Source organism: Diuraphis noxia, unplaced genomic scaffold (genome assembly GCF_037042655.1).
Source record: "Diuraphis noxia isolate RWA-SAM2 unplaced genomic scaffold, SU_Dnox_SAM2 contig0003, whole genome shotgun sequence".
Classification (NCBI taxonomy): Eukaryota; Metazoa; Arthropoda; class Insecta; order Hemiptera; family Aphididae; genus Diuraphis; species Diuraphis noxia.
The window spans coordinates 37,926,594-37,945,362 of record NW_028301713.1 but is presented as its reverse complement, the minus strand read 5'-3'; the positions used below and the strand labels follow the sequence as shown (position 1 = coordinate 37,945,362).

Genomic DNA, 18,769 nt, shown 5'->3' with positions numbered 1-18,769 from the left:
TTAATGATTTTAGGAGTTAATTGTGTCAAAGAAGTAAGAGAGCTTAAAGGTGATATTAAAAAGAAATCGCATGTGGTAGATATTCTCCCTGACAAAGATGATAAAGTGATTAATAACTATCAACCAAGTGAGTTCTAATTTAAATTATTTCTTTACATACATTCAAATAAAAAAATCAAATTAATACAATATACCAGGGGTGGCGGACTTACAGCTACGTCATAATCGTATGTGGCTTGCGTGTTATTAAAAAATATACTAATATTTACTTATTTACGATAAAATATGATAAAACAATAGAAGTTATAAAATGTATTTATAAATATTTTGGCTCTTGATATCATTGTACTATATTATCCATCTGACTTGTGATTCATGCTGGTCACCCCTGCAATATACATATATATATAATATATATAAATATATTCACTCGCATATGTAGATGTGAACATAATATTATGGTATATTATTTATACATTATGGTTATTGTTACCTACTTTATAGTGTGTAGTTTATGATACAACAAAAAAGTATGACATTGAAAATATATTTAATTATACTATTTGTATTTTATTTTATTATTTTTATACATACATATAGGGTTTTTGTGTTATATTTGTATATTTTAATTTGAAACTTTGTTTTATTTATAAAACCATTTTTAATGTAATTATTTAGTAGAATTAAACGTAAAGTATACTTTTTATTTATTTGTTGAGCAGGTGCTTAACCAAGAAAAATGTTAGACATTAATGTTTAATGTTTAATAATTAATGATTATTATGATTTATAATGATTTTTCTTTAATGTTATTCCCTACCAGGAAAACCTGGTTAAATTACTATAAAAGTATCAAGTAATTCTGTGCTAATTTTATGCAATATTTTTATACTGGAGATGATTATATGTTAGTAAAAATGTATATTTTTTTAAATTGTTTCTTTCATGTTTTAGTTCCCAAATTAAATAATGGAAATTGGTCATGTGGAAGTGCAAGTTCATCAAATTCAGTAGCATTGTCAAATAATCAAATAGAATCTGATGATGATGCACATACTACAGATGGTTATTTTAATATTACATTAATACTTTTTTTTATTTATATATTTATTGATTAAAATATATTTTATTTGTTGACAGACGATGATCACTATGTTAAAAACAGAAAAATTTCTAAAAATAAACCTTTTGATGATGTAGACCGTGGTATTTTTGAAGCTTTTGGATATGAAAAACTATGTAAGTGTGCTATAAATTGATCAATTAATATTTATATGCTTAGTATTATTAAATGATTTAATAAATTGTTAGTCATAATCTATTTTACATTTTTTTTTCTTTGTTGGTCTTTTAAGCATTGGCTACTATTTACTGATTTACATTTTGTTTATATGCGTGTCTGGTTGGAGGGGGAGAGCTAGAGACTCTAGACCAGTGTTTCTTAACCTGTGTTCCGTGAAGGTCACTTACGGATTCAGCGAAAGTTTAAAATCGCAAAAGGGAGTCAGCCAAAGCCGGTACTCTAAAGATAATTTTCAAAGTGGTTCCGCAAGAAAAAATAAAATATTATTTGGTGTTCCGTGACATCAAAAAGGTTGAGAAACACTGCTCTAGACCATGTTAAATGCGTAAAACATAAGTTATTTTCACCAAACTCTGTGCTACACCAGGTCCTAGATCTCTTTCATCAATCCTTATATTATATACAAATTGTTAGAAACATTATTGTTATTCATCTATTTATTTTTTGTCTGTACGACTATAATCAAAAGCCATGTACCACTTATATTGTTATGAATGTTATGATGAAGAAATAGTCATTAAATGTGAATGTCATATTAGTTCAGAAAGCCGTTTCACAGATAATAATTACAGTTATTTTTACTGTGGTAAAACCAAATCCACAGCCCATGACATAAGTAAACTCCGAAAGATTTGAAGTCGTTGCTCTGGTAATTCTCTATCTTTTCCCCATTGTTTTTGTTGATGTTTGTAGGTAGCCTATACCTCTTAGTGGTTAATTATAATTGTTTCTGATTACCTTTAAATTTCTAGCACTTCTTAATTCAATAATGTCTGAAAAATTCAGCATCCTGTGCATCTTTAAACGCCAAGCGTTTCGTCATAAAATAATTCACAGACATTAAACACTATTTAAAATTTAGTGGATAGGTTTCAATTTGTATTCGTTTAGCTGTTGCATTTAAGATTTTGAGAGGAGCGATTAATGTTTTGATGATTTTACAATGATGTGTATTTTTTATTTGGTTTTGTTTTTTTGTGTTTGTGTACACGATAATTCGTCAAAATAATGCTTCGATTATCAACTTCAGTAGCTTTTCCAGTTGGAAAGTGAATCTAGTTTGTGCTTTGAGGAGGTCGAATTTTTAAATTCTCAGTAGTTTTCAAAAGCCTCGAGAAATACAAAACAAAAAAAAAAAAATTAAGAAAAACGGGAATTTTTACTCAAAATTAATTTTTGAGAAAATCGATTTTAGTTAATAGTGTGACTTTAAAACAAATTGCGGAAGAAACATAAATTTTTCACTGAATGTTTATGCTAGCATTTTCTATACTTGTTTTATACTTATTTTCAAAACATTTCAAATCTTTTTAAGATATTATTGGTTCAGGTAGATATGAAATATTTTCCAAAAAAAAAATATCCCACCTGAACAGAAAAATTTGGAGATTCATTGGACCATTTTAATGCACAAAAATACTTATATCTTGAAATCATATTTCCGATAGTAACGTAAGAATTAATTTTATATTCAATCAATTCATTGTAAGTAAATGCTGACATTAGACTTTGACGCCATGGAACACTTAGTTGAACTAAATGATCGTTAGCATCAAAATGATTATTATCATCATTATTACTATAATTACCATTGAACTTGCAACAAAATTTTCTTATAGCTTTATTGTTCGAACGACCCAAATTTATTTTTATTTTAATTTGGTATCAACCCAAATTTCTCTCGGTAAATTAATAAGTATTATTAGTAGTATATTGGGTGATTTTTTAAGCATCTTTATTCTAATTTTTCCCTTAAATAGTACATTTATTCAAATTCTGATTTTTAGAATTTATAACTAAACTAAAAGACTGTATTTTCAATTTTTTGATATTGGTTGTACTACTTAAAGAGAGAGTATCCTTTAGCGATACAAACTTCTATTTTTCAAATGAGTACCTACCTTTTTTTACTGAAAATAATAGTAATAATCTTTAAAAATTGTTTTATAAAACTAAAAAATATACGTAATGTTACTATGTTAGATGTAAAGTACCGCCAGCGAAAGAGAAGGTTCTAGCGAACCAGACAAAATTTTTATGTCAACTAGAAGTTTTAAAAGTATTATTTATTAAATTAATAGCTGATGCAGCTGTGTTTCAGCTGTTTTATTAAGAATTTTGTGTATATTTTAAGGTTATATATTATATTTAAATTTAAGGTTACATCATATACTGTATTATCGTATAAGGTATATCATGCCGGAAATTTTCTACCAGGCGCGTCACGGTCATCCGCTTAGTTTCACTGGCCGTACTATAGTATTTATAGTATTTGTGATACTTTGATCATTTTTACAAATTATTTATATTGATAAATAAATAGTAATTGCTAACTTTTTCAAATCATCGAAGTCCCTATCTATTTTACTCCTTAGCCATTACCATAGACATATTATCCTTAAAACATAAAATCACATAATTCAATAACTGCTAGCTTTAATTTTGATTTAGATACATCAAAATTCTCCAAATAAAATTTGCTTATTATTCAAAATGAAAAAGAGATGCTCCTGTTTGAAAAACTGAAGTGTGTATTATCATAGGATCATTCTTAAGTGGTATAAAAAAATTAATGGTTTGAAAAATAGTCTTCAAGTGTATTTAAAAATTCCAAAAATCTGAATTATTATTAATGAATTAACATGTGATTTTTTCGAGTTAAAAAAAATGTGCACTATAACATCAGTGATGTTCAGTTATGTTGTTGAAAGTTTAAAATAAATTATCTTTAATTTTATATGAATTGTTATATTTATTTTTATACGTATAGCATAGCAATGAACCAAAATAAACTTTAAAATAAGGGCTAGGTATTTGTGGCAATACTGTTTAGCTGAATTATATTTGACAGATATTATAAAGCTGTTTGAGGAGAATTCCTTTCTTTTTATCTTGTGCTGATATAATAATGTAAGATTTAGTCTATTTAAGTTATAATTAGTAGTTAGCACAACCAACCATGATTTAAGATATACATTTGAATTACAAATTATACCACCAAGTAATACTGGATAGTTGATACTTAGATAGTGATATGTGTTATTATATGATAGTGTCTGTTATGTAGGTTGTTGTTCAATTTGTATTTCTCAAATCACAATTATATGACTATCACTTTAATCATTCGTAACAATCCCCCTGATTTTTTGTTTAGTGTTATCATATTTACAGGCACGAACTCAAAAATTATGTATTTTTTTTAGGAAGTGGGGTCAAGTGGGTCAGGTTATATTTTTTCATATTTATATAATCTAACCTTAAAATAAGATTATACAATTTGATCGTGCACTAAACGAAAATGTAATTCATATTACGATGGCAATTCGAGTTTCGTGGTAACTCTAAATTAAAACTTTTAATGCTATCAATAAAACTACCGATATATTAATCTTCCTTATTGATAACAACCACTTTCACTCTATAAAAATATATTTAATATTTCTCCTGAAATTTCAAAGCGGGTATGAACCCCTAAAATCACCCTTGTTTACGCGCCTGCATATCCAATATGTAGAAATATTGAAATGGAAAATATTTATTTATTTATAAGATTGGGATTTTTTTTAACCATTAATTTAAATAGAATAATGTAAGTTAAATTTAAAGTTGCTTTTCTTTATTAATTGGCAAAAGTTACAACTTACGGTGATAAAATGGAAACTTAACCTTGTTCAAATTCTATTTTTTTTCTGAATATTTTCAATCTGTAAAAATACAATAAATTAATTCACTAAATGTATATATTATCCATAAAAACAATAATATATATTATATACCGGTTAATTCACCAAGCATGCTCACCCTTTTTTCTTTAATAATGAAGTTATTCAAAATCTGATTTTTACTCAAAGACTATATTTTCAAATTCTTGGGATGTTTTGTACTTAAAAACTTAAGGAGTATCCTGTGGTGATACGAACTTTTGATTTTAAACAGATTTGAACAGAAGAGAATTTAATAAGAACAGTAATATTGATTTTTTAATGTAAATTGTTTAGCGGATATTTTTTTGAGAATTTTGTTGTATTGAAATAAAAATTTTAACGAGTAGTTTCCTAGTATTAAAATGTTTGTACTAAAAAAAAAATGATCCTTAAAAATCGTTTGCATAAGTATAAAATACACGTACTATTAGAACTAGACAACTAGTATTTATGATACTTAGTTGTTTTTAAAAATTATTTTTGTTGATAGATTATTAATGGTTAATATTTTCAAATCTACCATACGCCACATATCTTCTACTCCTAAACCATGGATCTTTTATCCTTAGAACACAAAGTTATATAACTCATAAAATACTCATTAGAATTTTGATTTCAATACATCAAAATTCTTCAAACAATATTCGCTAAATAATTTACATTAAAAAATTGGGGTCTTCATTTGAAAAACAAAAAATCGTATCGACACGGGACACTTCTTAACTAGTACAAAAAATATCAAGAATTTTAAAACATGATCTCTCAGTATACCTAAAGATTTCAAAAGTTATATTTTGAATAACTTCATTATTAAAGAAAAAAGGGGGTGAGCATACTTGGTGAATCACACTGTATAAATATTTATCGTCAGAAACTATACTAGTATTTATTTGTTTAGATTCAAGAGCTGCAAAGGTAAAAGCTAATGAAGCCATATCGTTGATGAGTAAGCCACTCATCAACAAGGATAAGAAAAATGATGTTGTAAAACGATCTAAGAATGGCAAGAAGAACAATGAAGTGAGTTTATATGACAATAGTTTGTAATAGGGGTTTACAACCTTTTGAGTACACGGCTCTTTCGATTTTTAATACAATTGTGTATAAATAAATTGTCAAATGTAGGTTCGTACATTATTATTACTATGTTACTAATTACTATATTACTTTACTCAGTAGTGGATCTGAAGATCATTTGAGGATGGGGCGAATTGATATCATAAATTGATAGGTACTAACATAAACGTAACTGAATACACTTTTCCGATTTTCTTATTTAAAAAAAATAAGTACCTTTTTTGTATCATTTATTTATAAGTTTGAAGTTATAGTTATGACTTACAATTTCATGTTCATTTTACTATATGGCGCTATAATTCAAATAAAAACAAAAGTCCTAGGAAAGGATATTCGTCACGTCGACCCCCCTCAAATCCGCCACTGACTTTAGTATGCTATTGCTTATATATATATAACTTATTCAGTCCGTTCTATGGTAAGTTGGTAATGACTCAAATGTTAATAATAATAATATATTATGATATAAAAATATACTATTATAACAATTAAGAATTAATAATATAATAAACTCAATTTTTTCTGAAAACTTGCCGTATTACTAATAATGAAATAAATTAATATGATAGCAATTTAAATATATCGAAAAATATACTTAGTAATATAGGATGATAGCCAAAACCATTTTTGAATTTTTGTATGTAATGATATATTATTGAGTTCAAGTTTAACACTTAAATTACACTATTTAGACACGGCTATAAATAGTTCTATCTATAATCGTGCTATCAGATCTTAGAATTATAGTTTATCAGGCACTTATCCCTAAATTTCACGGGGAAAAAATAGTATTGTACAAGCGTAAAATCATTCAGCAGATTAACATCAATATAAATATTTATAATAATTGGTTGTAGCCAATCTCTTATATAATAAAACGAAAATCGTTCTCCACCGGGTGTCACCTACCTATAAGGAACTCCTGGAAGAAACTGCAGATTCTTCCAAGAGTTTCTAAGTGTGACCAACCTCATAGCGGCAGCTGAGCTATTTCGTTTTTTTCCTTATCAATCTATATCTATCTATACTATTATATAAAATTGTAAGGGTTTTTCTTAGACCGCGCTAACCGAGAAAACTACTGAACCGATTTAGTTGAAATTTTTTTTGGCTGAAACCCGACACTCCGCTGAAGGTTATAGTAACACTTTTGTCAATAAAAAAAAAGTATAAAGTTCATACAAAATCAAAAACAGAATCAAAGTAGTGGCGCCCTCTTTCGGCCAAAAAATATACTAAATATTTTTAGTTGTTACGGTTCTATAGGTTGCAGATCCAAAGAGGATGAGTTGTTCTTATATAAAATGGAAACATATGGTTAACTTATTGTATGACATATAGTTACTACTAGCCGACCCGTCACAGCTTCGCCCGTGATTGGTTGTTTATTTTGCCTTCGGACCATGATATGTAGAATTTTTTATTCAAATATTATTGTTTATTGTGATCGGCTAGTAAATATAAAAAACGGTTTCTAGCGTTATAAATGATAAAAATAAATACTGATAAAAAAGAAATAATTTATGGTTGATAAAGATTTATGGTTGATAGGAAATCTGTATGTCAAAAATAGAACAGTGGCGCCATCTGTCTAGAAAAAAACAAACTAAATTATAAAAAATTTAGTTTATTGTTGCAGATTAAAATAATAATAAGTAGTGTATTATATAGTGGTTGCTATTGGTTTATCGGGCATGTTTGTATATTATAATATTACTAGCCGACCCGGCCACGCGTTGCTGTGGCTAAAGTTTTTGTAATATTACATTATAGTAAACAATCTAAGAGAACATCAGTCACTGGCATCAGCACACTGGCATAATTTGTACTTAGTTTTTTTACCTTTTTTTCTTACCCAAATTTTGAGTAAGTGGCCAATTCATTATCATGCCGAGAGCGCAAAGAGCACGCATTAGCAGAAGAACTGCCAATGCATCTCGAATGTATAACAGAAGGCAACAAAATAACACACCAGAACGTTCTCAAACACGTGCTCAGGAGCAACGTAACGCTTTTTGTATGAAATCAGCGTTTAATTATCAATCCGAGATTGATTATTTAAATATTAAAGCGCTTCAAATTGGACGAATGACTATATTATGTCCTAAGTGCCATGCAAAAAAATGGAAAGATGGAACCCATGGACTTTGCTGCGCTGACGGTAAAGTTGTTTTACACCAATTTGAGGATCTTCCAGACCTAATTAAAAGTTTAATTGATAATTCTCACCCTCTATCAAAACATTTCTTTGATAATTCTAGACGGTATAACACTATGTTTCAAATGACATCGTTTGGAGCAAACGAAATAAGTGAAGGGAACTTCATGCCCTCTTTTAAAATTCAGGGTCAAGTGCATCATTTAATAGGTAGTTTATTACCCGAAATTGGAAATAATGCTAAATTTTTACAAATATATTTTATGTCAGAGTCGGATCAAATATCTATTCGAACAAATATGATTCCAAATATGAAAAGAGGTCTCATTGAATCATTGCAAACAGTTTTGCGGGAAAATAATCACCTCATACAGAGCTTTAGATCTAATCTGGAGTCGAGGTCTTTTGATGAGTTGCAAAACTTTAAGTTAATTATTCACACTAACTGCATTTTTTGAACTGTGTTCACATGATGATTTTGCGAAAACACTGTTCTATCATGAAGTTCCTTCTTATTACACCTGGGATAATAGCAGAGGCTGGTTAAAGAGAAGACGGGGAAAAGATGTTCCAGGTTGGCCAGGAATAAAAAGGAAAGCGAAAGGAGAAATTGCATTTATTCCAAGAATTCCCATGATTCCCTCTGACTTGCCGTTTTCTTTCAAACGGCTTCAATTCCCGGTTAAAGTTTCTTTTGCCATTACCATAAACAAAGCACAAGGCCAAACATTCAAGTACGTTGGCGTAGATCTTCGTACAGAGTGCTTTTCACATGGGCAATTATACGTGGCATTTTCTCGAACTGGAGACCCGAATCATCTTATGATTTTAATTTCAACAGGAAATATAACAAAAAACATCATATACTCAGAAGTCTTATAAAATTCATATTTTAATTCTTTTTTTTTCTTTAATAAATTTTAATAAATCTTTAATAAATTTTCTTTAATAAATCTTTATCAACCATAAATTATTTCTTTTTTTATCAGTATTTATTTTTATCATTTATAACGCTAGAAACCGTTTTTTATATTTACTAGCCGATCACAATAAACAATAATATTTGAATAAAAAATTCTACATATCATGGTCCGAAGGCAAAATAAACAACCAATCACGGGCGAAGCTGTGACGGGTCGGCTAGTATATATATATATATATATTAATAGATTTTTGTCTGTTTGTCCTTTATGCATTCCTAAACGGCTGGACCGATCGTGACGAAATTTGGTACAGAGGTATATTAGACCTATATTTAGAAGATACGTCAAGTTAAAAAGTGATAGGCCCAACCTCGGAATATGCTCATACAGACATTTTGAATTTTACGATGGGAATTTTTGCTATTAGTGATGGTTGCTTATCATTATATATTTCTTATTATCTTCAATTCACATAAAATCCAAATACCACTTAGTCACTGATCACTGTAACTCGAAAACTACGCAACGTACGAACTTGAGATTTAGATTAGAGATTCTTCTCATATTTTTAACCTGCCATATGAAAGGAATTTTGAAAATTCGACACCTAAAGGGGTCAAATAAGTGGTTGTAAGAAAACAATAGTGGCGCCATTTATCAGGCAAAATCAAATTGTAATATACATTATTAGTGTCAGGATATAAAACTTACAAACTTGATATTTGAAATAGTGGTCGTTCTAATGGAAAATAATCTAAAAGTGCAACAAGAAAGGATTAAACTATATTTGAATTTTAAAGAGGGGGCCAAACAGGAATCTTGAGATTCACGGTGAAAATTGAAACTTTGTTTTGTTACTAAATGGTTGCATCGATTACTCAGATAGATCAGGTACAAGCATGCATCAAATTGTCGCGCTTATGGCCCCGAATAAAGAAACTATAATATCTTAAAACCAAATATATGTGTGTAGATTATATACTCAAAAACTACTGAATTGAATTAAATATTAAATATATTTTTGTGTATTATATGGTTGCTATTGATTATACTATTTAGTATTGTAAAATAAGAAATTAGCAATTGTTTCACCTTTACAAAGCTAGAAGTGCGAGAAAATATTATGATTGAATATACTTTTAGTCCTGTATTTTAAATGACTGTGTTAAAAATCTTTTATTGAGATTAAGATAGGGAAAATCCACGGAAATTTGTCACGGAAAGTTTTGATCATATCTAGCCAGGTATAAACGATGAATTAACCAAAAATGTTGAGTCTTTTTTGATTTTTTTTACTTAGTTTTTCGAAAGTTGTACGCTTGTACGATTATTTAATGTTGTCATCAGAATTTTTACTTTCTATGATACAATAAATTCATGTTTGTATTTCTGTATGTTATAATATGATAAATATAATTTTGTTTAATTACAAACTAACTGACCCTGTGCACTTCGTTTCCATTAAAAAATGGTAATATATGACAATCAGATAGATTTGATGCACACTTGGAAAATAGTTGTTTTAATAATAATAATAATTTCAAATAAAAAGCTAATAAATTACATTACGAAATCGTTTATTATTGTAAATATACATAAGTTTACGATAATATAGCCATATTTATAATTTGTATGAGTATAACATTTTTTACAAAATATTTATTATGGTTCTGCTTGATGTTCCGCCCGGCGTTGCCGATGCACTTACCAGTAACAGTTATGTGATAAACATGTTCAACACTTAAAAAATTTGATTGGCTTTCTTGATATTATATTTATTTCAATTGTTCATAACTTCTCTGTATACTATATAGCTGACGCAGCAAACGCTGTTTTGCCATATTAATTATAGCATCCGCCCGTAACTTCGTTTGCGTAGAATTTGAATCATATATCATATTATTTAGCTTAATATCCACCATGTTGTGATATCTCTTACTCGACTGTATTTGATTGAAATATATTAATACTAAATGCTGACAAATTGTGTAGTTGGATAATTGAATGATTCTATATCTTTTGATAATAATGTTTATTATTAATTAGTTTTTATTCAAAAAAGTTAGATGTGTTTTAAAATATATTGGAAGTTGGAAGGTAGTATCAATGGCGGCTCGTGAACCGTATGATGGGTGAGGCAGATATTTTCAAAATGTAAACACACCATAGGGCAATGGGAAATAATTTCCTACCAAAAAAATTAAAATCTTGAAGGTTCTGATATAATAATTCATCGGTAGAGCGCGTCTAAACAAATGTCAATATATCACTAAACACAGATAATTGTATATTATATATGTTCCGGAAATGTTGACAATTTAAGAAATGATGACAGTTTAAAATTCATATTTTATAATTTTATTTATTTATATTAAAGTATTTTTAAGTGCATAAACATTCGAGCCCTAATTATCACGTATCGGTTTCTTACACGAAAGCATTGGCGATTATGATGTTGCAGGTGATGTGGCCTTACAATTTAAAGCTATTATAACGATAACTATTAACTAACTCGGAACGGTGAGATGCTAAAAACTATTATACTGTCATTACTGTCAATATTGTCCGTGCTCTATAAAAAAATATCAGGTGGCTAATGACTGATATCGTTAAAATGGTTGATTGGAAAATATGGCTATCACATAGGTATCGCATAATATTATGTTTAACGTACCATTTACGTGTTTTATTAAAAGTGTCCCTACCTGTTCATACAACACGGTCCGCTTAGTAGTGTATGCCTATCTTCTTAGTGCAGTACGTATTTCGTTAAAATGGATTTGAATAAAATGCGAAGTGAATTTAATAAAGTGATTAAAAAAAAATATTTAGGTATTGAATTTTTTATTAATTATTGATCATTAATCATTTATTAGTATAATAGCAGCGTAATTAATAATTGTGACAGATTAAATTAAAATATCTAAGAAAAATATAAATGGCATCTTTGCCTAATATCGTTAGGAAATGATAACATGAACTAGACAATGATATCATTTCCTTCCGCTATTAGGAATTGTCATCATTTCCTAAATGTCAACATTTCCGGTAACATATACCTATATATATATATTTATTTTTATTAAGTCTCTATGTAGGCCTAGGGTGGCCCTTAAAAATAAATATTTAAATTTTTTTTTGTGGCACCCTCTTATTTTTTGTCAATACCCGATTCAATATTAACTGCAAAGTTTGAAATCAATTGTTCAATTTTTTGCCGTGCCCCTGGGAACTTGAAGTTCAATCGTTTTATAATATTTTACGAAAATCACTAAACATTGGGCTATAACTTTTTTTTTCAACCAAAAAACATTTAACATTTATTATATTAGATAGAAAATTTTATGACGATTTCAAAAATGTCACTTTTGACATTATTATACAATTTATTACCGGCATAGTTATAATTTTATGTAAAAAATAAGTAAAAGCTCAAAAAATCTGACAAAAACCGTTTATTATTGTTTTTTTTATTTATAACAGTCAAACGGTTCAAAATACATTAAAATTACTCATGTACAAAACTATTGCAGTATGTAAATTAATATATATATATAGTCTATAAATCTAAGTCCAAACACATCTTAGTAAGATTGAAGTGGTTATTATATCTGTATAAAAATTGTGTATTAATAATTTTAATCTAATGACTGTGGTTTCTGGAGAATAATCTACCATATTATTATTAAATTATAATGTAATTGATTCTGATCTGACTAAACCGTTTTTTATTTATATCAGTCAAACAATTCCAAATACATTAAAATAACATATGTACAAAATTATTAAAATTAAATTTTCTGTTATAATGTTTAAAAATAATTACTTATATGTTTACTCATACTTTTTTTTTTTAATGTTTCCTTTTTGCAGTCAGGAAATAGTTTTCTGTAATCACTTACAACTTGTAACACAAATTGTTTTTGTTCTTCATTTGTGGTGAGTATAGAATTATAGTCTTCAATCAATTGTATTCCTCTCTCAGCCGTATCTTTGACAGTTTTTAGTTTAGAAACCATTTGCGATGCATTTTGAAAAGATAAGTTTTCATTTCAATCTGATGGGCCATTCAAAAGAAATTCTGTATCCAAGTTAAATATTTTGAAAAAATTTAAAGTTTCACTTGTGACAAAAAATTCTATTTCGTTTTTCACAAAATCTTGAATTTCTGATTCTTTTAAATTTAATCGTTTGATTTTGTCATTTGAATCTATTTTATTATGTAGTTTAATTATCATTTTTCTGTTTGATTCAATAGAAACACTTTTATCGAAAAATGCCAATGCAACTACTTCGGGTGTTAGATATCACAAATTTCGACATTGATTTAGTGCTACTCTAGATATATTATTATCAATTGAACTATAGTTGTACAATTTTCGTATAAAAAGTAAATCTTGATATGGTGTGGCTGCAGCGGAAGGCGCTTTAAACCATTCTTCTATGTACATTGAAACTACAAATATACAAATATCGTTAAGTCCATTGTTTTCAAAAGTACTTAATTCAAATTTATTACGAAAAATGTATATTTTAAGACAATAAATTTTGCATGGTGAATTGCACCAGGAGTTTGGAAAAATTTCGTAGTTTTTGGTCTAGCATCAAGAAAAATCATTGTTAACTCGAGTAACTCCTTGTAATCGTTTCGAGGTTGTACAATTTTCAAATGTTCCTTTACAAATTCTAAGACTCTTGTTAAATGTGGGTTAATAATTTCTTTAATTTGTTTGTCCGAAATACATGGAGAAAAATTGTTCTTGTTTATTTTATTCCATGATAGCTGGAATCTTTTGAAAATAGGAACTTCTTTCGCTGATGGTTTATTTAATTTTTCCTCAAAAACACTTCGTAAAATGATTTCATAAATATGATGTCTACACGGCAAATAAAATAATTTTTTTCCTAAAAGTCCTTCTAACAATACACAAGTACCACCCAATCGACCACTATTAACTGCAGTTGTATCAAATGACAGAGCTTTAACTGAATTTTGTATATTCCATTCAATTATAGTTTTGTAAATAACTTCTGTCTGCTCATTTGCTGTTGCTTTTTGTAAAACAGGAATACTTAGAATTTTTTCTATATCACCACTCGAAATTACTATGGCTAGCCTATCAATAATATCTTTGCCAACCAAATTAGGAAGTAGTTTGCCGTCCCAGTATAAAACAACAGCTTGCAGATTACATTCTTGAAATTTATCTTTTATTCTACTCGCTCTCTCCTTACGCAAAATCTGTCGAAAACGTTGAATTGATGTCCTATTAATAACAAAGTTCTCCAAATTTTTTTCTAGAGCTTCAACTACGGCCATAATGATATGAATTGTCCCCCATCACTTACTTTACAGTTGTCTTGTGCACAAACTAGTTTAGTAGTAATTACGTTCTTCTGTCCTCTTACTTGTTTTGATGATGAAGGCCCAACATCTATTTCCACAGAACTAAAAGATTCGTCTATCTCCAAGCCACTTGAAGAGTCGTCTATCTCCAGGTCACTTGATGTGTTGTCTATTTCCATTAAATTTTCTAAGAAAAAATGTAGAGACATATTATTATATTAATTAAGCCAAAAGCATAAATTAACATTTACAATTACCTTCAGTTTGAGCATTTCGCTTTAGTCTTATAAGTGCTTTATTTTTTCGTTCCATAGAAAGTTGCTCTTTTCGCATACTTGTATAATCAATGCCATACATAAATCCTATACGTCCTTTTTTTCGTTGATTTATTAAAAATAGTCTATCTGTTTCGATTTTTATAATTTGTAGAGCATCTGCATAGGCTACATCGAATAAATCATTAAATTTTGAAATAAACAGTTCTTCGTGTTCTTTATGACTTGCTGTATTTCTTGCGGCATGCTTTTGAAGTGTTCTCCACTAATCATATAAAGATTCGACTTTAGATATACAGTGTTTTTCTATTCGTACTGGGATACGCGCTTTTTCCCAAAAAACAAACTCTTCTCGAATAATTAATCTAGCACTTCACGAAAATTCAATTTTACAACTCTTGTATTAAAAAATAAAGTCTTTAATACTTCTAAATTAGACGGGAATTTTACTTCCTGATATTTTATTTGAATAGTTGTTAATTAAATTTTCTCTCGTAAGCATAAATAAGACATTGTGAAACGCAAAAATTAACAATAGTGTAAAATATTATGAAATATAAGTACAAAACAACAAATAAACTTGTCTGGTGAATACTGAACACTATAGGTTAAATGACAGCAAAAGGCACAATATTATTTAATTTAGACGAATTTTGTAATCTTATCTTTATATTATAACCACAGTAATTGACTGTAATCAATTGATAATTACATTGTAATTTAATAATAATATGGTAGATTATTCTCGAGAAACCACAGTCATTAGATTAAAATTATTAATACACATTTTTTATACGCATATAATAACTACTTTAAATCTTACTAAGATGTGTTTGGACTTATATAAATATTATATATAATTATATATATATATTAATTTATATACTACAATAGTTTTGTACATTGGTAATTTTAATGTATTTTGAACCGTTTGACTGTTATAAATAAAAAAAACAATAATACACGGTTTTGCCAGATTTTTCGAGATTTTAATTATTTTTTGCATAAAATTATAACTATGCCGATAATAAATTATATAATAATGTCAAAAGTGACATTTTTAAAATTTTCTATCTAAAATAATAAATATTAAATGTTTTTTGGTTGAGAAAAAAAAGTTATAGCCCAATGTTTATTGATTTTCATAAAAAATTACAAAACTACTAAACTTCAAGTTCCTGGGGGCGTGTCTTAAAATTGAATGTTTTGATTTAAAAATTTACAGTTAATATTTAATTACGTTTTAACAAAAAATGGGGGGGGGGGGTGCCGCAAACTTTACAATAAAAAAACAATTTACAAGAATAAGCTAACGGCCACCCTTATTTTTGGCCCATTTTTTATACCCCTAATTTACTGCACAATTTTAAATATTATTATTATTTATTATTATTTTTTTTTTTTTTTTGGGGGGGGGGGGGGTGGGAGGTTATATCAAAATGAGTTATAAGTTAACTTTTAAAATAAATCAATTTAATATTTAATACCTTTAAAAATATATAAATAATAAACCATACAATATTATCTGAAATATCAGAATAAAGTCAACTTTTAAAAAAAAAACAATACTTATTACATAAATATCATTTACTAAAACAATAACAAAATTAATTTTATATTTTTTTTATAAATTAAATCTATTCTTCTGTCTTTGAGTAATGCAAATTTGTCAATAATTTTTTTATTTATTACTCAGAGATTTACTTAACTGTAGTACAAATTACAAGACACTAGACACTAGACAGATAAGAACCGATATCTTTAGATTGTGATAACAGTATTATAGGTAGGTATACACTTATACTAAACAACATTACGACAACCTACCAGTTCCTATTTCTATTAGTGGAAGTTACGTCGCTTCGGCAAATGACTAATGGATAATGTTGACAAAATCTGAGGCCCGAATCATTCTGCCTCATTTCATAATAAAAAAAGGCGGGTAAGTCGTGGATGTCGCTCTGCTGTACAGTAGGTTACAAGTGGGTTACTGTAATGGATGTAATTTAATTTGAATCCAATGATATTATATCATTGTATACGAAAAACGATTCTGAGCGAAGACGGTTTATCGGTCTAGGATATATTATAGATTATGAAAAATTTTCAAATCTTAGATGTCAAATAAAATTTTTTTATGAATTTCTAACATTATTTTTAATAATTTATAAATTTTCGTGATTTTTACGTATGTTGTCAAAATTCAAACTTTGAATCCTTGTAAATAAAAATTGTGACTATATTTTTATTTTATTTTTCAATTGCTATTGTAAAAATATGGTAGGAGTTATGTATTAAATTTTCAAATCTTAGATATAAAAGGAAAATTTTTTATGAATTTCTAGCATAAAATAATTTACGAATTTTCGTGATTTTTACATAATATGTTGTCAAAATTTGAACTTTGAATGCTTATAAAAAAAAATCGTGCCTACGAATTTTTAATATTTTTTAACTGCTATTGTTACAATGTGTTAGAAGCCTTGTATTAAATTTTCAAGATTTTCTACCGAACAAATAAATTTTTATAGATATTTATAGAAAAAATAACTAAACAAATTGAAAAATTAACATGTTAGTAAACAGCTCAAAACAAATCTATAAAAAGATTTTGTATTTTAAAATGTATTATATATTATTGAGTATTTTAATATTCTTGAAGTCGATTGGAAATAACAATAATTATAGAATATGAACCTCCTTTTTCTTCACAATACTTAGGTGAGGATGAGTCTCACTTGTCTCCCTTGACGAGCCGCCACTGGGTAGTAACAGGAAATAATAGTTAGATGTTAATGCAATTTTTTCAAAATAATCTTTGAATAGTAACTATAAAGCATGGTGAGCATTTATTTGCTTCTAGTATTATACTTGCTTTATCAATTTTGTGGTTATAGAGGTGTTGTCATTGTCATCGATGTCGGTGACAATGGTCGTTGGGCCGGGTTGGTTGAACAAACCTCTAAGCGATGACTGATTGGTGACCGTCCACGTATTGTTGCACCGTCAGTTTTGGTAGGTGCGGTCTCCGAGAACAAGTGTCCGTAGCCCATAGTAATCAATCGATGTTCGTAAAGTCTGTAAAAATAACACGGATACACGCGTCGGACGGCTTCCGTGAACGTCTCCAACCGGTCAGTGAGCAGCGTGGCGCTCGCAAAAATGGCCGCTGCCGTAGCCAAGTGACCGTCTTCCAGTGACTGTTCACCGGCGCGCACCGACTGCACAAATAGGCCTGCCAGCCATTTTCGGACGTTAGTTTTGCTGGGTGTCAACGTCTGCCGCTCCCAAAGCCCGTTCTGTACCATGAACCTATCGCTACCGTCATTGTTGTAGGTCATCGTCGTGGATCTGTGTTTCGTATTATATTGATTATTCTTTTTTCGTCGCTCTATTTATCCGCAGCTATTTAAAGTAAATATTCCCGTGAAGTCATAGATACCTAGTCTAATTAACGAACAACGAATAGCTATAATGTAGTCATTAGGTATGGAGGCGATTTTTGATTTTCGTTTAAGTCGTTTGTTATTGTTGCTAAGCTATAGCCGTCAATATATAAAGCATTTAATCTCTAATTATATCAGACCTCGTATTAGTCTTGGATTTTTTTATACTGACCAGCAATTTATTGTACTAGCTGAATTATCCGGCTTTGCACGTGTGTAGTTTTTGCTTTCTCAAAATGAAATTGTTAAATCAACACCCATTGTATTTTAAAGAAAAAAATAGTTATTTTACTGAATGCTATCAATTGCTAAATAGTAATAGTAGTTGAATTATAAATAAAACAAAAATAAAATATAATATAAATATTTACAAATGATTCTATTACGCATATCGATAAGAAATGTTTTATTATTTTTAGATAACGCAATTCGTATAATTATTGAGCTATATAGTCGGTGTTTTCTATACAACTCATAAAATATATAGCCTTGGAACAATTCATATCTAAACGCCAATAAAATACACACACAAAAAA

The 18,769-nt window shown here is 28.4% G+C and overlaps 1 protein-coding gene across 10 annotated transcripts in view; it reads left to right on the top strand.

Annotated features, from left to right (window-relative positions):
* LOC107168075 (uncharacterized) overlaps positions 1 to 18,769 on the top strand; it is a 64,820-nt gene that overhangs the window by 42,406 nt on the left and 3,645 nt on the right. For all 10 annotated transcript variants that reach the window (XM_089222567.1, XM_089222563.1, XM_089222566.1 and 7 more), the window contains 4 exons: positions 14 to 127; positions 955 to 1,065; positions 1,141 to 1,239; positions 5,906 to 6,027. In XM_089222567.1, the coding sequence (XP_089078693.1) occupies positions 14 to 127; positions 955 to 1,065; positions 1,141 to 1,239; positions 5,906 to 6,027 (446 nt within the window). The remainder of the gene's footprint in view (positions 1 to 13; positions 128 to 954; positions 1,066 to 1,140; positions 1,240 to 5,905; positions 6,028 to 18,769) is intronic.